At 36.2% G+C, this 25326-nt stretch overlaps 4 protein-coding genes and 1 long non-coding RNA gene across 6 annotated transcripts; 2 read left to right on the top strand and 3 right to left on the bottom strand.

Moving 5' to 3' along the window:
* The first annotated feature begins 846 nt into the window (after positions 1 to 846).
* Positions 847 to 3596, top strand: LOC143469094 (UPF0489 protein C5orf22-like). Its single transcript, XM_076966655.1, has 9 exons — positions 847 to 1080; positions 1190 to 1335; positions 1529 to 1678; positions 1854 to 1961; positions 2033 to 2207; positions 2310 to 2422; positions 2622 to 2700; positions 2762 to 2901; positions 3083 to 3596. Exons 1-9 carry the CDS (start codon positions 1021 to 1023, stop codon positions 3201 to 3203), a joined length of 1092 nt encoding a protein of 363 aa, XP_076822770.1. The 5' UTR covers positions 847 to 1020; the 3' UTR covers positions 3204 to 3596.
* Positions 2276 to 8265, bottom strand: LOC143469092 (nucleolar protein 9-like). Of its 2 annotated transcripts, none has more exons than XM_076966653.1 (13): positions 8120 to 8265; positions 6518 to 6778; positions 6337 to 6439; positions 5933 to 6130; positions 5658 to 5765; positions 5458 to 5587; positions 5078 to 5276; positions 4628 to 4768; positions 4427 to 4531; positions 3829 to 4050; positions 3644 to 3749; positions 3393 to 3557; positions 2276 to 3245 (listed from the first exon to the last, which is right to left on the bottom strand). In XM_076966653.1, exons 2-13 carry the CDS (start codon positions 6743 to 6745, stop codon positions 3211 to 3213), a joined length of 1740 nt encoding a protein of 579 aa, XP_076822768.1. In that variant the 5' UTR covers positions 6746 to 6778; positions 8120 to 8265; the 3' UTR covers positions 2276 to 3210. The 2 variants fall into 2 exon arrangements, with proteins under 2 accessions (XP_076822768.1, XP_076822769.1); XM_076966654.1 differs by lacking the exon at positions 8120 to 8265 and adding an exon at positions 7175 to 7320.
* A 1096-nt stretch (positions 8266 to 9361) lies between these two features.
* On the top strand, positions 9362 to 13388 carry LOC143469599 (integrin alpha-X-like). Its single transcript, XM_076967346.1, has 10 exons — positions 9362 to 10173; positions 10328 to 10386; positions 10540 to 10697; positions 10766 to 10874; positions 10979 to 11153; positions 11255 to 11321; positions 11413 to 11540; positions 11635 to 11740; positions 11987 to 12095; positions 12290 to 13388. Exons 1-10 carry the CDS (start codon positions 9959 to 9961, stop codon positions 12466 to 12468), a joined length of 1305 nt encoding a protein of 434 aa, XP_076823461.1. The 5' UTR covers positions 9362 to 9958; the 3' UTR covers positions 12469 to 13388.
* Positions 13389 to 15643: 2255 nt separating this feature from the next.
* Positions 15644 to 16676, bottom strand: LOC143469598 (uncharacterized). Its single transcript, XR_013119152.1, has 3 exons — positions 16543 to 16676; positions 15961 to 16087; positions 15644 to 15805 (listed from the first exon to the last, which is right to left on the bottom strand). It is a non-coding gene; the product is annotated as an uncharacterized LOC143469598 (long non-coding RNA).
* A 3259-nt stretch (positions 16677 to 19935) lies between these two features.
* Positions 19936 to 21620, bottom strand: LOC143469361 (uncharacterized). The gene is made up of 5 exons (XM_076967029.1): positions 21434 to 21620; positions 21200 to 21323; positions 20993 to 21126; positions 20384 to 20525; positions 19936 to 20227 (listed from the first exon to the last, which is right to left on the bottom strand). Exons 1-5 carry the CDS (start codon positions 21450 to 21452, stop codon positions 20104 to 20106), a joined length of 543 nt encoding a protein of 180 aa, XP_076823144.1. The 5' UTR covers positions 21453 to 21620; the 3' UTR covers positions 19936 to 20103.
* Between the last annotated feature and the right edge of the window lie 3706 nt (positions 21621 to 25326).

The raw sequence follows: 25326 nt of genomic DNA, 5'->3' as shown, positions 1-25326 counted from the left end.
CAGATTACGAAAGTTATAAAAACTCGAACAGTGTAAGTCTAAATTCAATAGCACTTCAAAACTTTAGCTATTATTAGCATCAGCCGCAGCCCTTAGGTGCAATGCTACAGACTATAGGCTAATAACAGGCCTGCTGGGCAACTGCAAACGCTATTCGTTCTGACTGGCTCTCATAAAGTCAGTCAGAAATTATACCGTTATAGCCAGGGTTGCCATACCGTCCTTATTTCTAAGATTTGTCCTTATTTTAAAGGTCCGTGTCTTAGAAAATATTTTTGTCCTTTTTTCTAAGAAATGTCCTTATTTTCACTTGCTTCCTTATTTTCGTCTTATTTTTAGTGCAGAGGTTCGTATTTTTGGCATTTTGACACCTTTAGTATACCATTTTGTATCAAAGAGATACCAAAATTAAGAACATACAGATATTGTCTCGTTTTATTTTAAGAACATTGGTTGCTTTCTCCTGTTGTGCACTGTTTAAGGTGGTATTCGTCTTTCGTTTCCTAGCCGTGCTTATTTTTGAGTTGAGACTGATGGCAACCCTGGTTATAGCGTTGGCAACAAACTGACCAAGAGAACAACTGCTCAGGTTCATGGAATTGGAAAAACACTATGACTAGATGCTTTATGAACAAACAATAAAATCAAATACTTTTTTGTCTACGATGTCTATGAAACAATATTTACGAAAAGTTTTCAAAATGCATTTCTGTAGTCAAATGTGAAATTTAAAAATTCAAAGCGATGTTTGGGGAAGTGTTAAGATTCATTCAATTTGAATTTTTATGTTTAAAAGTCTGGTTTCATTTGCCTTATAACATGTTTGCAACAATTCCGCTTGAAATAGGTTTTTGAAAAGGTAGATCCCCCTGTAGCGTTTTCCCAGCACAGTCTGTGAAAGAGAAAGGAGGATGAAGCTATTCTGCTTTATTTGCAATAAATAGTCTGATATTAGTAATACAAGATTTTACAGATACTTTGAAATTTGGTACATCACAAGGAATACCGTTTATTTACTGCATGGAAAAGCTAAAAGTTTATAAACGATTACCGGTTCACGTTGTAGAGTATCATAATGAGGTATAATCATGAAAACGTCAACAGTTACTGCTTAAACTTTACAAAAGTTAAACATATTGGCAATTAGTTGCATTGGGAAGATATAATGAGCTTTTATCTCTTATCACAGGCTCTTGAACATGTATACCGAGCAATTGGTTCTAAATTCCTTCCTTTGAAAGGACTAACCCTTTTGCATTTTGATTCGCATCCTGACTTGGGAGTTCCTGCACGATTAAGTTGTGATGATGTGTTTGAAAAAGAGGTTTTGTTCGAGTACGCAATGGTTATATAACCTTTGTTACACAACCTTTACCTTTATTTTGTGTCTACTTTATGACCATTTTAATCTAAATTGTTTTATGTATGTAGTTGTAATTTAAATGTTAGCAAATCATTTTAATTTTGGCACTATAAACTGTAATTGGAAATGACGGCTTAAACTAAAATATAACCATTATTTTTTCAGAATGATATCAATAGAAAGTTGGCTGATTCCTGCAGTGTTTGCTGGTCATATTCACACCATAATATGGTGTAAACCTCCATGGTCAGATCAGATCCAAGATGGGTCTTACTCGTTTTATGTGGGGAAAAGTGGATCGTCCGACACATTAAAGTAGAAACTATAAATGCTCAGCACAGCTTTATTTCAGTAAAACTTTAGCTGGTTTTAATAATTTGCCTGCATAGTAAGATGAAGTGCATCTCAAATAGCTCAATTAATCTTTCATCCAGTTTCAATGTATTTTGGAGCGATATGCACTCGTGCTTTTTAATGTTTTCTTTTCCAGAGTGTCATCGACAGAACCATATTATCTAAGTGACGGTGTTTTTGAGAGTGAAGACTCACTGCAGGATAAAAAATGTCTGACGTTGCATATTTTGACCATAGACACTAAGTAAGACGCAACATAATGCAAGCAAAATCTGCTTCTCTCATATATAAAGCACACTGTGAAATCTGTCGTAGGAATCAAGGTTCTGTCGTAGAATCTCTGCAGTTACTGTTAGAAAGCCAGAATTATGTTCTTGATATCGATATTGATTTTTTCTCGACACAAAATCCATTTCTCGAGATGTTTTCTGAAGAAGACACAAAAACTCTAACTGACCTCTATCACTTTACCCCGCCAGAAAGCAACCAAGTAAATGACTCTTCTTCTTCAAAATGACTCTTTGTAGCCAAGTGCACTTGTTTTCATTGAGCAAAAAATGAAATTGTTGACTATTTTATTTTTCTTTACCAGCTTACAGCTTTGCAAGATTGCCAAAAACAAAGAAATGAACAATTGCACACACTTCGGTCGTGGATAGACGCAATAAAAGAAGAGAAGAAAGTTACAACAGATGAAGGTTCCAGGTAAATGCGGGACGATTATTGTCAATCGTGCAATTTATTTTTGTATCAAATCAATACCAACTCGGCATTACGTTACTTACCGAATTTAACAAAGATAATTTCAGGAAAACTTATGACATTATCATTACTCTGAAAATTTAAAACTGATTTAAAATATTAGCTCGGCGAATGCGCTACAGATATTATCATTTGCACACAGATATGAAAATTTGAAAAACATTTTAAAAAACTATGAAGCATCGCTGAATAAAAAGCTTGACGATGAAGACATCGAAATAGTAAGTCTGTGGCAAGCTACAACTGATGATGCAAAATTTCTTTTCGATTAATTATCTTCAGTTTCATGGAGCTGGATGTGCCACCGGTGATGCAGGATTACCACATCACGTCAGTTCAGCAGACGAAATCGATCGATTGATCGACTGTGTTGAGTATATTTTAAAACAAATCAACCCACCCAAGCTCATCACAATTGCAAGGTAATGTTTAAAGTAACAATAAGTATTGTTTTGTCATGTTAATCTGAAGTAGTGTTGTAGGTTTAGCCGTACTAAATGTCAAATTCTTTTGTTTGATGTAGTCGTTTTGATCGCCCCACTAAGTAAAAACAAATTACATTTCTCATTCCGACAGTTATTTTAAGATTTAACTGTGTTGTAGATCTTCCATTGATGACTATTGCCCTGCTGATCAAGTTGACGACATCCAGCACAAAACCGAAGCAAATCTCTGCAAACTTTTCAACAATCTTGAGTTCTTCCATCATTACAACAACGAATGACAAAAGATTAGCTGGTCTTTGTTTTTTGTTTCTTTTTTCCTCCTAGACACAATGTACAATGAAGTCGTCTTGTAGTTTGGCAACATACATTTGTACACTCTACACTGACAATGACTGAGATTTCGCTCAGTTCTGTTTGTACCAATTTTGTACCAGTTTTATGCCAACGTTCTTTATAGTTTCACTTACCTTCAGTGCGGGATGAAAATACTTCTTCAAAATTTTTTCTCTTCTTGGTTTGTCTGATTTGGAAATCATCCCAATCAGCCCTCCTTTGACCGAATTGTTTGATTCCAAATTTTCGTGTTATGTGCTTCCCATATTGATTAGATGACAGGTCACTTTCGTTGTTAACTGAACATTTTTTAATAAAATTTTTAATTCTTGCCATAATTCAATCACTCAGTGACCAAGAGATGGGGCTCGTTTATTTGATTTACCAAGGTTTTCAACGATAATAATTTTCATTTTCATGGTCGCGTTTTTCCACAGATTGTCCATAACTCTACTGCCGTATTTATCACAACAGATATTCTGAAGATGGTCCTTTAAAATAAAATGCATGAATAAAGACATCGTTAATGTGCTAAGACAAATAACATTTCTTTCTGCGTTCAACCTGTACCTTAACGTTTTCTAGCCAAAGTCTTTTCCGTTTGAGCTTAACAATTGGAGAAGAAAAAAAAGCGTCAATAAAGTGGCTGCCAGCAACATCGCAACACAGTTTAACCAAATGCTCCGCTGGTAAACCTGTCAGGCTTTTGACAATAGCCACAGGATTATTAAACTTTAAGAGTGTTTGTAAAAGAAGGGATCCGTGATAAAGAACGTTTTTTAAATTGGGAACCTGCAATTGAGAAAGAATCGATAAAAACAAATTTGACCAGCAGTTGCAACTAATACAACAAACTAAGACAATTTGTCATGTTCTGTCCAATGTTTCTTTGTATGGATTGTGATGAAGAACAGATGTCATGTCCCAAGCTAATCATTTTGTTACATTTTAAATAAATAAATAAATGTACAGTACTAATTTGGGCCTACCAGCATTAAACATACTAATTGCAAACAAATGATATTTGAAATTTATTTCAATATTTCTTCAAACATAACTGTTAAAATAATGGTAAAAAATATTGTAATATAATGGAAGAGAAAAAATTAAAACATAATCTCTTTGTTTTTAGTCATACAATATAATATGGCGCTTCTCATGTCAGTACCTTGTTGTTATTTTCTGAGGCAGAAAAAAACGCATCATAAGTTGAAAAAGACGCAATAAGAGGTACAAGGTAAACTTTTCTCTCTTCTTCTTTGCACTGGAAAGCCTTGGCAACAAAAGACATGTTCAATAAATCTCTAGTTTGTGATAAAGTTGGCTAATGACATAGTGTAGCGTTTTGCAATGCAATTTCAAAGTTTACCTCCAATAAACGAGACACAAACTTGCTCTGGCATTTGCCAAGTTTCACACATTGCTCGGCCAATTTTTGGACAACTCCAAATTTATTTTCGGCAAAAATATCCTCAATTCCTTGTAGTAGTAAGTGAAAAAGTTCTTCATACTGAAATTTTAAATACACTCTCTGCTTATCTAATCATAATGAACAAGTTACACGTTGAACAATGCACTACCAATGAGACATTAATGGGATAAAAGTACTGTTATGCTTAACTTATGGCTTGTCCCAATTTGGCGCACAGTCACTACTAACGCAGTGCAGGAATGCATTATAATAGTATTATTACCAAATTTTAGTAAGCAGCTAAATTCTATGGTGCTTCATGACAAAAAAATCGCAAAGGAACTTGCAGCCAAAACACAATAGGAAACACTGCCTTAGACTAACAATTAAGAGCTATATAGTGAGCACCTTTTCCTCCAAAGCTGGGCATACAATGAGTTTCTGCACAACATAATTCACCACTGGATGACAGGCATATTCGATTAATTGACTATGATCCGAACAGAATATTTCATAAATCTTTTTACAGGTTTCGCTGTGGCCACTGTCAAGTAGGCTTTCTAGAACATGACTTCCAGTTCGATCTTTGGCGAGTATCGTCAAAGTACTAAAACAAAAGTTAAATTTTATTCAAACCAGATAATTAACAATAAACATAAAGCATTAATTAGTAACGACCCTTCAAAGGGTGGATTGAATCAAAACCTCAAATGACTGAAGCTATTCAATGTATTAGCATTTACTAAATATGCAACATTTAAGCATGTCTGAGTGGGAAAGACATTTACCTGAAATTATTTCCTTGGCAAGAAGAAATTATTTTTTCACAAAGTACTTGTAAAGTGTCACCTGATTGTACGGAAGCAACATGGAGCATCACACAAACACAAGGCGTGCCACTTGGGTGCACCAGTATTTCTAAAATAGTACGATGGGTTACAATCGAAATTCAACTAAAACGAAGCAAGTTAAAGAAATTGGTCTTTACCTACAACCTGTTTCTTTTCCATCTGACTAAAAGTGAAGAAGACTTTTTCAAACATAGAAAGAAATTCATCTGGTAGTTTCTTTTTGGCAATAATTATTTCGTCAGGTACTGTAAAAAACATGATCCCCAATTACATCTATACACAAATACAGGTGATTAATTATGAGGTTTACAAAATCAATTATATAAGCGCATTAGCAAAAGCATAGTGAGAGTTATATTATTGTCATCATAATCATAGCATCCATATCCTACTTGAAGCAAAATTGTCTTACATTTTCGTTCATGTGGTTGATGCTTTTTCGATCGTAGTGGTGTTATAATTCCTCCGAGCATTTCTAACAATGACCGGACAACATATGTTCCATGAGTATCCGTCATCCATCTTGCGAGGTCTGATACATTCGTCATAAACACACAGCTATCCAAAACCACGCTGAAAACTTCTTTCCATAGGTTATCCTTACTTTTGTCTAGAAAATTTATTAATTCATCATTAACAATTGTCAGTTTTATATATATTATCATGAAGCACACTGACATGAAATATTTTTTACGAAAAGTGGGATTTCAAAAAAATATTAAACGGATCATAACAGGACTTTTCGTATGACTCAAAATACTTCAAGAATATATGCAAAAACATGATATACATATATGTCTAATATAATAAAATTACACGAGCCAGAATCCATCAAACATAACATCCGATGCAGTGCATTTTGAAGAACATGACAACCCTGTTGACTGTAAGATACCTCTTCAAAGTTGATAGAATAAGCCTTAAAACAAGATATATTGAAGCTTGTATGTTAACAACAATAGTTCACTTTGAGTGCATGTTTTTGGAAGTATCATACCTTTAGAACTTGAAGTATGTGGTTCAAAGATGCTATTGAAACGAATTGTTCCATGACGAAACTTGCCGATTTCATCATGCTTAATTTTGCTTCACTGCCTTTAATTTCTTCGAAGACATTGTCAAGAAATACTTCCTTTATGGCTTCATCTTCAAACCCGTTCCGAAGTGTGGCGTCTGCTTGCCTCAAGTATGTAACAGTGCTGGAATCAAAACTGCCTTTTTCCATAACGGATTGTAGATAATTGTACCAGCTATGTCTCTGTGAATACACAAGTAAACTACTGTAGCTACCGTTGCCAGATAAAAAACAAAACTTGGAGACCAAATTTTGTTAGAAAGTAGCCTAATTCAAAGAAATGAAAGAAATCGTAACAATACTTCCTAATGGGCAAAGTTTCAATGTTTTGCATAGGCCAACTCAGTTTTTTTACAACCCACAATATTCAAAATTTGCTAACATATTATTATGTAAGCTGCAAACTAATATTGATACCACTTTTTCTTTAAGAGAATGGCTATTTCACCATGGGTTACGAAGCCCATTGTCAAACATAGGAGAAGGGTGTTGCAAAAAGTTGATTTAAGTTCTTTAGGATGTAGTGTATCTTAGATTTAGACTGAAAAAAAAATGGTACAATAATCTTTAATCAATTACCACTGATGGACTTCCACTGGAAAGTATGGCAGTTTTTGACAGGAACTCGTGCGTGTAAAGCGGCAATTTGGCACGTATTGAAGCCTAAAGTCTTGGCTTATTTATTTTAAATTCACATTCAGTTAAACAGCTTTTCTTTGCTTATTTATGACAAATCAGTATGAAGATAAAATAGTTTTAGCATGCAAGTTGATGAACCTTGTTTGAGCAGGTACCACACTTTCCATTATGGTTGATGGAAACAAGTAATAATGGTCATGCGACAAGTCAAGTCAGTAACCTTTATCAAGACAAGTTTTTACACATGCCAAGTCACCATTTACGATTTATTTTTCCTTTTAGGTTGATATAATAAACAGCTTTCTTAATATTCGTAAGGTAAAAATAAGCAAAACTCTGATTTTATCTATTTCTGACGTATTTGCACAATCAACAGAATGTATTGCATAGTTTTTTTTAAATAGATTCAACCACAAATATAAAAAGCGATTCTGTAACGATTTTAAATAATTTGTTTTGTGACTCGAGTCAAGTCAACTGAAACTTTAATGTTAACGCGAGTCAAGTCGTCTCCTTTGAGCTCTAAAACACAAGTCAAGTCTTTCTAAAAACCTGACACAAGTCAAGTCATTGACTAGAGTCTCTCCATCTCTGCCCCGGACTGAGGAGAGCCTTTGCACGACTTAAACTAGATGATGGCATCGCTCATTCACTCGAGCCCCGATTTAGGTTACCAGTAAAATATTATAATATAATATTTATGTTAATAAGAAATTTAAAACAAAAAACACCTACAAAAGTACGATTTGGCAAAGAAATAGCCTATAGTGCAGGTGGGCTAGTCACTTTTCTGCCATGATTTTGTTTAACTTTTACCAATGTACCGTACTATAGCACGTAACACATGGTACACATAGAAATCTGCTGCTACTTAATTTAACTTACATTCCAATTATGCCAGACCCATGCTGATTTGGGCTATTATATTTATGCTGATTGCTATCTGGTCATTGCTTATAGTTTCCACAAACCACTTTATCTTAGAACGGCGTTGTAAGCTTCAGATATGGCGATTGGGAAAATTTCCCCTTTGATGGATCAACAGATTTTGTTGGCGCACGTTTTCGCTACTTTGCCTGATGCTCAGGATTACTTGTCGCGTGTGGCAGCAATTTATGTTCCAATATGTGCGTTTCAATAAATTCTGGTTGAACTTTTTCTATAATGCTATGGCACCCAAGCCAACTCATTTGACAGTTTGGTTTCGTCAATGATGTTATCAGTTTGCAACACTTGGCTGTTTTTCAAGTATAGTGCGCAGATGAACACGCAGCCTTCAACAGTTCCGTGCGGAGTCAGATGTGTGGCGGGAAACTGGCGCCACGATTCACACAGACAACCATGCTTTGCAATTCTATCATTTAGTTATTTTAGTACCACCTAACACAGAGTGTGTGAACACGACTCGTAGTCTAGTCTAGTGGAATGACTTCAGTCAGCATAGCAATCAGCAGAGGTGGGCAGTTGGTAACGTTACCGGTACTTGGCAAAGAATGTAGCCTACCGACGGTTCCGGTATTCAGTATTATTTTAAAAAAGTAGTTCGGTACTTTGTCGGTACTCGGTACCGGTATTTTTTGTGCTAGAAATACAATGTTTGCCGCTATAATGCCCCTGTAAAAATTGTTCCAGGTCAAAACATATGTGACGTTAATCGCTTGAAATTTTACTTGACATTTCTAGATAAAAAAGATCAACAGATACTAAAATTAGTATTAAGGATTAATTAACATGTATTTTTGAAAACATACTTGTTCAAATTTATAACTAATCTCGTGAAAAGTAACGAGTACCGGGTTCGACTAAAATTTCTTGAAAAACCTAATTCGGTACAGAGATTCAGTACTTTTTTTCAAAAGTACTGACGGTATCGGTACTAAAACATACCACGGTACAGTAATTCTGTACTTTAGTACCGCGGTACTGCCCACCTATGGCAATCAGAAGAAAACAACAAAAGATTAAAGTACATTTAACAGAGTGTAATAAGCGCTTTTAAACTAATGAAACTTTTCATAATTTTAGTAATTTCCGATAAAAGGACGTGCGACTGACCCACGGTAGAGACAGTCTAATTGACGTAATCACAATGAATAATAGCATATGAAGCCCTTAATTAGTTTTTCCCAAACAGGATATACGTGCGCGTCTCGGAAGAACGTGAAAGTAGAAGCGACAGGCTATATAAGTGCTATTTAGCCTAACAATTTTATTTTTGGCACAAATCGTTTCGAATTTGCTTGGTTGTGAGCACATTATCACGACTGCAAGAGAATAGCACACTGTAAGGCATAGATTTGTCGATTTCGTTTCAGTCTTTCCGAAATTAGTCTTCAGACCGTTGTTCTAGTGACACGTTCCATGCAATTTATGTCACGATGTGCGGAAATCGCTACGTCACATCAGTCTTTCTACCAAAACATTTAAAAAGTTTTGATTAGACTGTATTGGAATGTATTTATTTTGTGAGGCCGACAAGAGACAGCGAGTTTGCCGAGAATTTCTCAGTGCTTACAACGAAAAATTTTACATAGTTTTATTAATTACATAATAATATTATTAATGCCAATAAATTGTTATAAATATCACAACCTCACTATTTCTTGTGTGACGGTTATAATTTAGCAATGTGTGGAAATTGTAAAATTAACACATATAAATAGTTTTAATTATGTCGGTAAAGAATAGAGGTTATACAGTACTACGAAGTTATTCAGGCAAAATATGTTAAAAAACAAACACGTGCTTGCTTTGGTGGCGGCGTTGGGTTTTGGCGTCTCTGCTTTCAACGTCGAAACACAGAAAAATGTGACAAGATTTTTTCGCTCGCCGGAATACGAAGCGTTTCTAAATGAAAATAAGGATACTTCACAAAGCGGTGATTTTAATGCCACTTTCTATGGATATCAGCTTCAGATCGGCCCGTTATCCAGAAATAGGTAATTTGCTTATACTACATTATGATATTGCTGAATCTGATTTGAAGAGAGTACGCTACAACCTACTGGGAATATTGCATTCATATGTTGCGTACTGAAATTTATCACTGTTTCATTCGGATGTATTCACGTTACAAAATACTTTCATTTTTAGGCTAATTGTCGGTGCTCCTAAAGCGTCAGATTCTGTGGACCCCATGCAATCGATTTCCGGTAAAAAGGCTATAGAAGTATTTTGCACAATGCATTTACGGAAGCATATACTTAGTTTAGCAAACGTATACGACTGCATCATATCATGAAGTGAAAGCACACACAAATGAAAGCCTGTAACGTGAACGTTAACGGTGAATTATATCTTTACAGCTCCAATAGGAAACATTATTACATGTCCCATACGAAGAAATTTTTGGGCTTCCGACTTCGCAAATCCTTTCTGCTCCGCTTTAGGTGAACTCCCCGAAGCGAAAAAGGGTGACAACGCGGGGCAAATTCTTCAAGTCTTGCCTAATGGGCAGTTGGTGGTAAAGCTGACGGAAGTGAAATCATTTTCTTGTGGAAACGGTTTATTAATCTCAACGTTGTTGTTTAGACTTGCTCCACAGCACGAGTACAAGAATGTCCAAGACAGAACAATCTTCCAGGATACTGCTTTCGTCGGGGGGTTTCTTGGCAACCGGACGACCACACCAGAAACATATGTAAAATTTTTATTTGAAACTACCTCAGTGGGAAATCATTTTTCGTATAACATCCGGTGAGGTAACAATAAGCTATTAGTAAACACTTCACTCTTAATCCGCAGTGTGCTCGGCAAATCTGGAGATTATTTTTTTACTGGATTCGTCTGCATCGATCACAGAAGCGAATTTCCCGACAATAATAAACTGGACCAAAAACTTGACTCAAAATTTTAATATTGAAGACAATTCAACTTTAATCGGCGTCAACACGTACTCAGGCCAACTTCGCATCAACAGGTGACTTAGCAACTTAGACACTTAGCAACAGACCTAGCGAAAAGTAGGCTCAAGTTTTCCGATTCGTTGATTAATTTCGTTTCATGAGTTCGTGTTTGCAGAGGTTATGTTCCTCTCACGGAGACGGAGATTCCATTGGGAACTTACAACGATCATTCAGCATTAGAGGTCAGTAACTTTGGTGGCCGTTATAACAGATAGCCTATCGTCAATTTAACCATGTAGCCTATTACAAGTCATTTTCATACAAAAATTACAGGCAGCAATAGACAGGATAGAATACGAAAAAGGTGGTCGTACCTACACTGCATCCGCTCTTCGCACGACTGCTGATCAGTTTTCGACTTCAGCAGCTAGAAAAGTTCTTGTCTTACTTACGGACGGCAGGTCGGTTAAACTAGGCTGTTAGTGCTTCCCGCTGTGGCCCATGAAAACGATTAAGTTGCTAAGAGTTCACAATGTATGTTATTATCTTTGCTAGAGCTACTGATGACGAAAGTCTAACCGACGCAGCGAATGACGTCAGGAGTCGTGGAATTTTAACGTTTGCAGTAGGAGTCGGACGATCAGACAGGAGGGAGTTGAGAGTAAGATTCACATGATACCTTCACCCGTCAGCATTTTATAACTGAAAGCATTTTCTGATGCTCTGTTCTATAACCAATATTTAACAAAGTGCCAGGGGTGTGTGAGCGAAGACCCAATGTAGACCTCGACTTGAAACTTACAAACCAACAGAACATGGTTTATTCTTGCTTGAGATGGAGTCTGGTTTTATTCTCCTATCTTGTGTGATCTAACATAACGATATTTATTTATTGTTACCATGAAAGGATATTGCAACGGGAACAGATTCTGATGAGAGGGTATACGAAGCTGAATTTAATACGCTATCCACGATCGTCGATCAACTCAACAGAGATATTGTCACAGCATTGGAAGGTTTGAACGCCGAAGCAATTTCAAATGTGTCCCCAACATTTTCATGTTAATTCGTCTTTTAAAATTAACTTACTATAAGATACAGGCTACGCATGTCAAGAACACGAACTGCAATCAATAAATTTCTTTAACCAGTTACAACTTAATTGGTTATGTTTAACTTTTTTTTACTTAATCTGCTAAAACATTTCAAGGTGGCAGTTCTTCGTCAAACTCGACCAATGGTTTCACGAACGCTCAAGTTGGGTTTTCGCTAAGTCAATACGTGAGTAAAACTTCTTCGAAAATCTTTGTGTGTGTGGTGAGATTGAGGTTTGGATGTGGAGTGATTTCTGACTGCAGTTGCTTGTTCACGTTCGACCTGATAAGTTAGCGCATGAGACCAGGCGCGGTGCCTATACACGGGAAGTCACGTCTCACCACTAGTTTTAACCGGTTTGCGTGATGCATTCTTTGCGGGCGCCAGCACACTTCAAAAGCGAAGGTAATACTACACTCAGAAGTGAAAGGTAACTCTTTCGCACCAAGGTGAGGTTTGCTCTTTCAACTCAATAGCTAAAAATGACGTTTTGACAAACAATTGAAATCTTTCAGGTGTTGGGAAAGCAGAACACCAATTCAAAGAGATAGGACAGGTTACAGATTTCTTGTCAATGGTTTGTTCTCTTCAAAGACCATTCAAGAACCAAGTGTGCTGAAATCTTGCCAGTCAAAGTGATCCGATCCTTATCCAGCGGAATTAAGTTTGGGAAACAACCTACTTTTGCAGTTTGTGCGTTTGGATTTTGAAAATCGTGCGGGATCCACAAACCATTGCTCACATTGACAAGGAAACCAATTACAATAGTCTACTCTTATTGAAAAGATTCTTCTTTGCTGCAAAAGTAATCTGTGTATTTCTTATTCTTCTTCCTGTCATTTTTGCAATATACAACCGAACCCGGTTAGTTATTAACAACTTCAATACGATTACTTGGCTTAAATCTACTATAAAAAAAGGTCTGGATTTAGGCGCAACACCTTCATTCAACGACATTTCGTAAGTTCAACATCTTTGATGACGTTTGTTGCGTTGTAGAATATTATTTTGCATAGTGTTTTAAAAATGGGACGACATTGGTGATTGGACGTCATTTTGCTATTATTTGTTTGTTTTTCGGATAACTTGCACGTTATTTGGTTAACTGAACTTTTGTTATTACTTGCTATTACAACTGCATGTACAATAAGACATTCATTCAATGACTCATGTAGTTATTCAGCGTGTCTGTGCATTAAAGATGGGCTCATTTTTACATGTCATTAACAACTAGTTCATCTGCCTATGGCTGCAAGGTCCTTATCAAGACATAGCACGTATCAAGAACAAACATTTGGACGGGGCCAATTACTCTTCCGTTACTGATTACGCCATGGGACTGTTTGGAAAAATTGTTTAATTCGAATGCTGTCACTAATCAAGTGGAATTCGTTGTTTTGCAACCTAAGCAAAGCTGATTTTGCAGGCAATTTCTCTTTAAATGCTTTGAATAATTAGTTCAAGTTATCGCGAACGTAAAACGAATCTCGAATGCTAGAATGAAAGTACAACGCAAAGATGCGACCCGTGCACTCGTTTTTCCATTCAGTCGAAGTTAATATTATTTAAACGAAAATATGGTGGAAACTATTCGATTACAAACCGTCACTATCGTCAATGACTAGTTTCTATTTTTATCCTAACAACCGTGTTACAAGTATCAATTTTACTTATAAATGTTGTGCAAATTCCAAATTGTTCAAGAGGTGAAGCGCCTCTGGAAGTCGGTACCTATGATGGTCGGTTGGCACCTATTGGTATGTGACCTGTGCGTTTATGTTGTTTATTTTCTCTACTCGATGACTGCCTCATACCATAAATCAAGTTGAGAAATGTCCCTTGCTTGAAACCTATAAGACATCGAGGCATCCATAGGAAACTTTCCAAGAGTCTTCCTGGAATACGTTTGTCTAGCTTCGCCTACAGCGTCAAGAAAAAGGGCCAATCCCATATATATACTGTCTGTACCGTACAGTCGTTTTATTATTGAATGTGAGTTTGCGAACGATCTTATCGAAGTTTATTATTTTTTAATATAATGCAAGATGGGATATATGAAAGACCATAACAATGTTGCCCAAAATGCTGGTTACAGATAACAAGTCCGATTAAACATATTTCAGCTCGTCAAGTTGTGAAAAAGAAACTTACTCAACTTAATCCAAGTGGTCAGCAAGGCAGACTGACAAATTGTAAAACAATAATCATGGGGTTGTCTTTTTCACTTAAATTGCGTTACCGCCTGCTTTAATCTCGATCATGTGATTGTAAAATAACAGTCATAGATTTTGACGTTACGTTCGATGTAAAATTTAATCATTGTAGTAAATTCCAAAGCGATTTTGATAAATTCTTAGATATAGATAAATTCTTTTTCGTCAACTCTCACATATTTAATTTCTCAAGCATTATTTTCGTTTTTGTTAATGTCTTGAAGTTTCAATTTGTACCAATGTACTATGTTGTGAGCAAAGATATTCTTTTAACGACATGTGATTGTTTACAAGATGTTTAAAACGAAAAGCGTAATTGAAAGCACCACTCAAGCATAACCTGATTCAATGAGTTAAAATAGGAAATGAGATCACACTGATAACTACTGTTAAGCTTTTATTATCTACTTAATTGCTACTATCTGAGTACATACTAATGTCTACATTATACTACAAAGTCTTCAGTTTTGATCAATTTCCAGATTATTCGCAACCAGACAGATTGTAGTAGATCGTGGGGTTTTGACCCCACCCATGACTCTTGTCCGTGCGTTTGACTGTGCAGCTAAATCCGTTGACGTCAGCTTTGATTCCAAAAACTTTGAATCTGTGACGTCAAAGAAACCGAAAAGTGTATTTAAAGACGTAAAACAGTTAATTTGGAAACCTGTTATCGTGATTTAAGCTTACGTAAAGCACAGTTTTACGCTTTTCACGCAAAAGTAATATCTTACGTGTCTTGGTATTGGAACGATCCTCTAACCCAAGCGTAAACTTTTGGAACTTTCTGCAGTGAGTTCATGAAATTGACTCGTACCTGCAAGTTTTCAAATTCCGAGCTGCCGATGTTCTGCGAACCTACAATCAACATGTTATATTTATAATGTTGTAACTTTGATCTATCACATGTATAAGTAAGATGTTTGCGTTGAACTCCAACGTTGTGAGATTACCAAACTGTTACGTGGCCAATATTTCTCTGTGCTTTCCTCTCTATACGGATTTGAGCTCATAAGTGGATGCATGTGAAATGAATGATGCGTATAATGACGTCGAAGGTACTATAATAACTGTTAACCTTTTTATTGCTTTTAGATGTATGTTCTAATTTAAGTTAATCAGAACCATAAATCGTGGGTCTTGAATTGTCTGCTTATTCCACAACTTGTTCAGACCAGTTTTATTTCTTTTTCGCCATTTATTGTGGGTAGAACTGATAGGTCAAAAATTGCCCTAAGTTTAAAACGCCACTAAGAAATGTCAAGTAAAAAATTAAACCTTTCGGTTCTGCCTCTTCCTCTCCCACAGCGACCCAGGTTAAAGTGGGACTCTGACCCCAACCGCTGGTTGGATTGTCGGTGCGCTTCACAACAAAGTCAAACCCCTGCTCATCAGCAACCACACTCTGAACTTGAAACCTTTAATAAGCAGCATATATATATATATATTTTATATAAAAAGAAAAAGATATTTTATCAATCAAAACAAAATATAAACAACAAGTTTAAGCTACTTTGCGTCAAGATGTTTATAGAATAATTTAAAACAATGAGAGAATTCAGTAAATCTTTACTTGTCCGGATATCGGGGGCTTCCCACCACGTTTACTTATACGTCCTTGGGAGCAAGTTTAAAGGGGATGGGGAATTCCAATCGCCATTCCTTTGTATTGGTCTCTGATGAACTGAGGAGCTGCGATCCTTTAAAAATAAACATCCAATGGGTTTTGAGAATGAAATCAAGCCTTGACTGTGGAACGTATCCTTCGTGGTGAATACGCGTAATTGTTGTCATCAGTAAATTTGACTACTGCGGCAGACTCCATGCGACTATTTCTATTAATTTAACCTTTAATGCTGGGCTGTTTCCCAGGAATGCAGGTGGGTTTAAAATATTTTCCAATACTTTAATCCTCCCACAAGATACAGCTATAGCGCAAATGTTGAAAAAACACGATCGTATCTTGAACTTAGTTTAACTAAAAATGCATTATTAACCAAACGCGCCCTTTCACCGGTTGAATCACTGCACAAATCATCACTATCGGTAGGTGCGTTTACGTAGTCAAGTACAAAGTCGGTGAAGTTAACTTAAACATAGAAATCAAATAACTCAAAAACTGATAAGGTTGATACTTTGCAAAGCATTTCACTACCTTGCTGTGTTGCCATTTTCTTTGAAGTATTTCTTTCACCGTTTCGTGTGAGCTACACTTTAAAATATGCGATCGTTGACCACAAAATGAAACTGCTAATAAAGTTAACGAATAACAGTAAAATCAGTTTACAAAAAAAGTAAAAACTGCTTCTAAATATGAGTTTTATTTTCTAAAATTTCTTTTACTGCACGTTCTAATTGTACAACGTGGTCAGATTTAGGCCAGCTTTTGCATGATACAACTGTCCTACACTTCTGTGAGCTCAAAATATTTCTGGACTTGATAACAGGGCTGCTTTTTGTAATGTGAATCCCATTGCTTCAGTTGACATTATTACCTGCCCATACTCGCGGTCGCTAGAGCAACCAATCTCAAAAGATGCTTATCGCTCATGTTCATTTGAATGCATTTACAAATGTTTATCCGCGCTAAAGCCATGATGTTTAACAGCGACCAACATAGCCTACACATGTCCAGCGTGACATAAAGTTATAAATTTTTAACAACGAATTTTAACGTTAAGCTATATCACATTATGACATTAGTTATATCTTTACTGTATAACTATATGCGCAATAGTTTAAGGATAAAATTCCGAAAAACAACTCAGATGGAAATTGCAAACCAACTCAACTTGATTATTAGCAAAGAAATGTATTACTTTTTGGGCACTGTATTCTACAAATATAGCAACGATTTTTATCAACGAAAGCACGTAAACTTCAACATATGCCATACAGTAAGCAAGTATAACATAAACTTTAACTTCCTGATTTGCATTACCCCAATCGCCTGTTATATCGTAAGGATAAGTTATTGCGGTATCTTTGACACTTGCGTTATTATCCCATTACTTAATGGCTCAACTGTTGTCCTAAGACTCTTGATTATTGGCCATTAACCCAGCCTTTTTATAGCCGATCTGATCAAGCTGAAAGAAAAAGGTTCGCGTTTCAACAATTCCTATTGTTGACGATAATCCATTTTCGTTGAGTCATACTTGCTTGCAGTGTGCATTTAATTAACGGCAATGAATGTTTAAAATTATGTGTATAATTTGTTTTAATAAATCACATCTACAAATAGGAAAATTGCAGGAAAACTCCAAATTACAGGAGCTCATCACAGAAAGTTGCTTAAGGGCCCGTGTGTATCTTGATACGCCCCTGAACGGTAGCATAATGTCTCAGTGGGCTACTTTATTTGCTAACTCGATTTAAATAATGGCGATTTCGACGTTCCAGCCAACACACTTATCCGTTGAATTTTGATCATGCTTTATTTTGTAGATACGTGGTTGAAGAGTAAAAGCTCAATTTTGTTATTCTCCTGGTCTAGTACAAGTCTCATGTTGGTGCGTCGGGTTAACCGTTAAGCGAAACCAAACCAATCAAATCAATTTAGTACCGGACAGGTTTGGAAGTTTTTTTAACCAAATAAATCTATGTTAAGAAGGATTATTGTGTGCTACGTGAAAGTAGGAAATCGTTGTGTTGCAAAATTTCCAATTTTCTATGGATTTGTATTAACTACTGGAATTCATTGTCTGACTAATCATGGCTCACTTTGGTGCGCAGAGTACAGTAGCATGAGGTCTCGAATGATTACAGCAACCAAAGTCACCGGGTCGCATATTTAGAATAAACCAAGCTTGAGTTAAATAGAAATCGGAGAAACAATAAGCACAACATAATACAATCATCAACCGAGGTTTTTTAATATGATGAAGCCAAAATGCATGCTATCTCCGTCATAAACGAAAAATTTTCGATAAAAATTTGACCATAATTGCTTGCTTTACCATGACATGTTTTTAAAATGCTTACTTTCTCCGGTGCATTTACTGACAACTACTCTTTGATTTAAGACCAGCTTGTTTTTGGACTTGTTGACTAGACTAGACTCTCAAAATTTTGGGTTTTGTTTCTCGCATAGATTTTAGAAGTAAGCAATAAGCATGATGCATTTCTGCGGGTTTTGCATAGGAAATGTGTGGCTAAAACCAATACAGTACATAAGTCAGTCATATTTACTTAAGCATAAAAGAGCAATGTTAACACCTACAACACTACAGTCACGCGCAAAAACCCGCCAACATGTAACAAAACGTTGTGATGTTGCAGGCAAATGTCTATCCGTTGTCTACCACCATGTCTTCTGTTAGTGTTCAAATGTTGTCTTAAGACAGTGATTTTCTGAAACTGGTTGGTCTGCTTTATAGCCTGTGTATTTACAGACAACTACTCTTTCATTTAAGAACTGCTTGTTTTTGGAATTGTTCCAATTCAAGGCTATCGTGCTTTGTACATTTTGCGCGGTTTTGTTTCCTGACTTGTGCTTAGACTATAATGGATAAAGACTCAAATCATCCGATCCCAACCCAGCAGAATTTGGAAATATGTAGCAAGAAATTTGTTTGTGGAACTTTGTTTAGCGATACAGTTTTGCAACGTCCAGTTTGCAGTCTGCAGGAATAACAATGACCTAAATAATTTCAAATCTCACACATGTTAAGTTCCACTTCATGTTCCACTAAGTTCATGCTTTGCTTTAACTGTTTAAACACTTTGACTTGTTCGTTAACGTCACTTGCTGTTGTTATATTTTGACTTGTCATGTCGTTTTTGTGCTATCGTTACAAATCACGTGTTTGAGCAGTAGCTTTATTGCATAATAACACCCTCTTCAAATTACGACGTGCATATTGTGCTGTTACTGTATCGTTACAAACATTCCAAACCTTAGCGCGAGTAAAATCAACTCATTGAACACATATTGGTGGGTGGTGCCAAAAGTATCAACTACATTTAGTGAGTTATCGAAAACAGCCAACTAATTGCTGACGTTTTAACAGTCGAGTTATCTGTGTCAGAGGGCATTCTCTACAACGGTTGTTGTAGAAAGAAAATACAGATATACACTTGACGTGGATAGCGGCATAATTGTGGTTTGTCTGGCACAGAACCAAGTGTACATGAATTTGGATCCAACGATGGTTCTGGAATGTTCCGTGATGATTGCATGACTTTAAACTTACCAATGACTGGTAAATAACCTTACCATAATCAGCACAGTTGGCTGTTACGCTCAGTAGTGTAGTAGTTATGACGATGCAAGGAAACAAAGAAGCCCTTTACAGCTAACTCATTTAAACACTTGGTGATGACAAAGCGCACATATCATTGCATTTTACACCCAGTTAATCAGCGCTCGTCAGTTAAGCCTAAATTTGTATAAAAAATCTAAACGGATTTCCGGAGATTGTGTGTGCCAATTGTTTTTTCTTGCCTGGACTTGTGTGAAAATGTTCTTATACGCCGCTGCCCTGGCGCTTAAACTGAGCAAATTGCATAACTTGAAAACAATTTGTAAAATTTGCAACACAAAATATAACTATTCTTTTGGTTTATTAAAGATTTAACAGAATTGCTGATTAGAAGAGTAATGCTGATAATCTGAGGAAGGCCAGAACACAGAAAATTTTCTTAATTGTAATACACATCCGATTAAATGGAGGGTTCAGATAATTTTGTCGTCAGGTCGTATAAGCTTCGATAATTATTTACCATCAAAGACACTGTAGCGGAGCACTGGGTTTTGATTCCAACCAGCTTGCGCGTCTGTACGAATGACCTTACAGCTAAATCCCATGGCGTCAGGTTGAATTTCACTGACACTGAATCTGTGACAACGAGTAAAGGTACACATTTAAAATCATAAAAGCTTAAACACAGGAGCTTGGTGAGTTGAAAAGTCAGTTCTTCAAAATAACTAATCATCAGGGAGTTACCATCATACCTAAAATGAGTTTTAACCAAATATTAGGTAAAATTCTCACGTTTGTTGGGGAATAAACGCTCCTCTGACCCAAGCGACAATCTTTGGAGCACTGGACAACGGTTTCAAAAAACTGACTCGTAATGACAAGGAGTTAGTATCCGAGGGACCAACTTTCTGAAATCCAGCATTTATCGGTGATGCTAAGATATTGAAACAAGAAAAATAAAGAACTTACAAAGTAGTTGCATTTAGAAGAAATTTGACAATTTTACAAACCACGGCGTTAAAAAACGACCTGTGTTCTGTAAATTGAGTCCTTTCAGTAACGTATTTAGTTGAAACGTAAATAGTCAGCTTTAATACAACTACTTAAAATTCATTTTGATCTGTGTATATTGGCTAAACAGGACAGATGCTTTACAGGTAACTAGACTTAAATTTTTCTAATCGTTTCAAAAACCGAAACACTGTTGTTTGAAAATTGATTACTCAATGTCAATTATACAATACTTGTAAAACTTAAATAATACTTTTTATGTAGAACGTTGCGAGTGTTTTAAATGAACTATGAGCTTGTTTATTTTCTTAGTAGCTGCGTTATGTTCGTTGTTTCTACAGCGATACAGCTGGTTATGCTTTTACAAAATGAAAATATTTTTTGTTGCACCTGGTTGCACTTGGTTTCCAGTAGCTTGCCAATTTATTACAGGATATTCGTCCCAGCCTAAAGTTGGTTTATCAGTGCGTTTCACAATGAAATTAAATCCCTGATCGTCAGGAGTGATCGAGTTTACAGCAAAACTGTCATAAACAACAAATTTGTTTAAGTGAGCCGGTTAAATACAAAATTGTTTTAATGCAGACGAGTGCTTACGTGGCAAAACTGTCATTGATTGCAATCACTTCTGCTAAGACTTGAGGAGCACTTGTAAAAGGAACCGGAAATTCCAATCGGAATTTTCTTTGGTTCGTTTCCGAAGTCACGATTGTACGAACACCTAGATACGAAAAGGAAATTAACTTCTCCGAAATATATTGCACTTTTCATGCACGTTTTCTGAACGATCATAACTTTATAGTAACCTTTATTATATATTTACACTAATACCGCGTAATATGTCTGCCATTCTGTGCAAGAACAATTTCTAGCGTTATCTTAAAAAAACTCTATCGTTGACGACGACCAAGCAGCTGCGAAAAAAAAACAATTAAATCAATACGAAGCAAAATGTACATTGCTTTTAAGTCGCTTTTTAAACGTTTTAAATAACTCGGTGAACAGTTATATGAGAAACAATGGCATTTAAAAATTTTCTTTTCTACATAAATTTTTCTCAACTATCCATATATTTTTTTAAACCTTACAACCTCAACTGTCTCACAATTCGGTGAGCTCTAAGAGTTTCCAGGCTTATTTATAGCACTGGAGCAATATTGAAAGATAGGGCATAAGATAGATATCTTATGTCGTCATTGAGGCTCAAATGTTACCTCAAGTCTGTTGATTTCTGGGGATTGGTTGCTCCCTTATATACGCGGTCTTAGCAATAGGTAAGAAAAAAGATTTGCCATCACGATTATCTGCTGCTGATGACATTATGCTTGTGCTATGTGAGTCGCACGCCAACACACTCGCAAGCGTTGCCCAGAACACTACTAGTGGCAACTTTCCTCAACTACCTATGTACACATACATTTCTAAAAATTTAAAGCTAGTCCACAAGCAGAACAGCTCCGATGAATATGTTTTCTCAACCACAGTAAACGTTATAGATATATAACCGGTTTCATTGCAAACTGTGCATCGGTTTGAACCTGTGCTGATCAACTTCGATCAAACTGAGCATTTGTGAGCGCATGACGTCATAACAGACAACCAATAAGGAAAGGAGACAGTCTGCACAAAGCAAGAATTTGCGCTCGAACTACTGAGTTTGAAACCATTGGGTTATTTAAAAGCGAAATACCACCAAACTTTCAAAAGAAAATTAGTAAGTTGTTTGAGTCAGTTTACTTATACGAATAAACTTGATAAAACTGAAGCATAAAAAAATGAAAAATACTATGTACGTTGCCCAGAGTTACTCAGTTTTCAAAAACTACAATGCAAATACCGACATGCTTTCAAAATGTCATACAAAACTTTCAAAATGTCATAATCGGAGTGACATAGCAAATGCATTGACGGAAAACCCGCGCTCTTTTTTTTTTAAAACAAAATAACCAACACTGACCATTTGTAAAAGTCTAAACATTTTTTTCTTGCAATGTCATTTATTCAATCCAATCAAACTTTAAATCTGAGAAGTAACATTTTCTTTAGGTTTTTAGCGACGCCAAGGAAAATACGACCATCTCTTTTCTATGCAGAACCAAGATTCGATCTGAAGTGGTCTTACAAGTTTCTAAACTAATAACGCGCGATAATTGTGCTTGTAGGTCCCAAAAGAGAAACAATCTTCTAACAACAACTTAACGCAATGTTTTTTTTTATCAGTGCAGTCAATGAACGTGAATGAAGTTGAAGGAAACCACATTTAAATAAGTTGCACCACAGTATAAGAAAAATGAATTTGCTTTGCTTCTTATCATGTGCTTATATTTTTCGGCCGGATTTTGCACCTTCTTGGTGAATTTGTGTTAGTTATACGGTTGGGCGTTGATGTGCGAAGCATACTTGTTTGGGCTCAGCTATAGGCCAGACATCACGTAATGTTGTCTGGAATGTTCAGTGAGAGTTTCACAACCAGTTCGTTTCTTTTGTTTTATCCTTTTCGAAACTATCCGTTTTCGATTCTTTTGTATTTTGGTCTTTCACCAGAATCTTTTAACTATTTATTCTTTACATCGAAATGGAATCTCCCAATATTTAGATCTTTTGAATTCGGTTGTTTTCAAAGCATGCGATTTTTGGTTTCATTCAGTTAATTTGAAATTATGGTTGTGCAAAATATCTTGTAATCTTAATGCTTTATGTGGTTACGGCTTCTATACTCGTGTTTAGTTGACATCGGCAAATGATCCTAATAAAGCTCAAAAATATAAGTTTTTAACAGACTTTTCTAATACTTTCAAAATGTCATAATCTGACTCGTACAGCAAATGCATTGAGGGATTACCTGCGCTATTTTTGAAAAACAAAATAACAAACACTGACTATTTGCAAAGTTCTAAACATTTTTTCTTGCAATGTCATTTAGTTAAATCAAACATAGGATTTAAAAGTGGGAACTAACATTTTCTTCAAGCTTGTGCGACGCCAAGGAAAATACGGCCATCTCTTTTTTATGGAGAACCAAGATTCGATCTGGAGTAGACTTGATATTTTGTAAACTAATAACGCGCGATAATTGTGCTTGTGGGTCCCAAAAGAGAAACAATATTCTAACAAAAACTTAACGCAATGGTTTTTATATCAGTGCAGTTAATGAACGCCAATGAAAAAGCAGGAAACCATATTTAAATAAGCTGCACCACAGTGTAAGAAAAATGAATTGCTTCGCTTCTTATCATGTGCTCACATGCTTCGGCCCGGTTTTGCACTTTCGTGGTGAATATGTGTCAGTTACGGTTGGGCGTTGATGTGCGAAGCATACTTGCTTGGACTCAGCTATAGGCCAGACATCACGTGATGTTGTCTGGAATGTTATGTGAGAGTTTCACAAACAGTTCGGCCCTTTTGTTTTATCGTTTTCGAAACTCTCAGTTTTCAATTCTTTTGATTTTTGGTCATTTATCTAATTCAGTGGTTTTTAACCTTTTTTGTACCGCGGTCCTTTTAGCAATTGAAGGGGACCTGACGACACCCTTCCAAAATAATGCAGTTATGTACACATGTACGATTATAAATAAGGCAAGTGTGATGTATGAAAGGTTGAAATAAATAAGTCTATTTATCATATAATGTACAAACACTGTACATTGCTTGGCACCATAAAATCAATTAACATTCCTAAAAATGACTAAGTGGTTTTCACTTAAGACTAACTGTTAAAAGTCTGCTGCAGTTGCTAGTTTTCAGAACCAACCGTATAACAACGTTTTACAAGAAAAGTGCTGCTTGCACAACTCAAAATACCGCTTAAGATTTCGGAAAAGTAATGGTCGGAATGGGGAATAGACAACAATTGAACCGGGGGAACTGAAGTTCTGCTTACGCCTAGACTAGCTGCAGTTTCCCCTCTGAGTACCCCTGGACTATAACTGAGGTGCAATTCACCAGCACAACGTCACTATAAATAAGATCACCACATATTTACACAACGTTTATACACCTGCACCTCACGACCCAACTAACACAATTTCACCACGAGGGTGTAAAACCCGGCCGAAGCATTTGAGCACATGATAAGAAGCAAAGCAATTAATTTTTCTTATACTGTGGTGCAACTTATTTTAAATATGGTTTCCTTCTCCTTCATTCGCGTTCATTGATTGCACTGATAAAAAAAAACCATTGCGTTAAGTTGTTGTTAGAAGATTGTTTCTCTTTGGGGACCTACAAGCACAATTATTCTTACACAAATGATATTCTTCCATCTGTAGAAAGCAGTAAAACAATTGCATCATTACAGAATAGTCTTCAAAAAGCTGAATCGATCAAGAGAAGAGGTTTTTAGATGACATGATATGTCTATGACATGCACGTTCGATATTTGGCGGTAAAGTGCAGGATTATGGCTCAATTACTCTTTGCTGACGCTAAGTGGTGAATATTGTTAGACTGTTGACTTGACTTAATTTGATTGAGAATTGAACAAAGGTGGCCGGTCCAGTCTTCCATTGTTAAAACCCACTATACAAAGAGACGAACTGGTTGTCAAACTCTCACAGAACATTCCAAACAACATCACATGATGTCTGGCCTATAACTAAGCCCTGGCAAGTATGCTTCGCACCTCACCGCTTTAGCAGTACCTCTGCTAACATGTGTTGATATGAGACGTCATTTTAGCGGTGTGAGACCTCTTTTTGCCCATTTTTTAAGAACGAGTAAAAAAA

This window comes from Clavelina lepadiformis, chromosome 8 (assembly GCF_947623445.1).
Source record: "Clavelina lepadiformis chromosome 8, kaClaLepa1.1, whole genome shotgun sequence".
Taxonomy (NCBI): domain Eukaryota; kingdom Metazoa; phylum Chordata; class Ascidiacea; order Aplousobranchia; family Clavelinidae; genus Clavelina; species Clavelina lepadiformis.
Note: the sequence above shows the minus strand (reverse complement) of the source record. Positions and strands in the feature narration are given on the sequence as shown.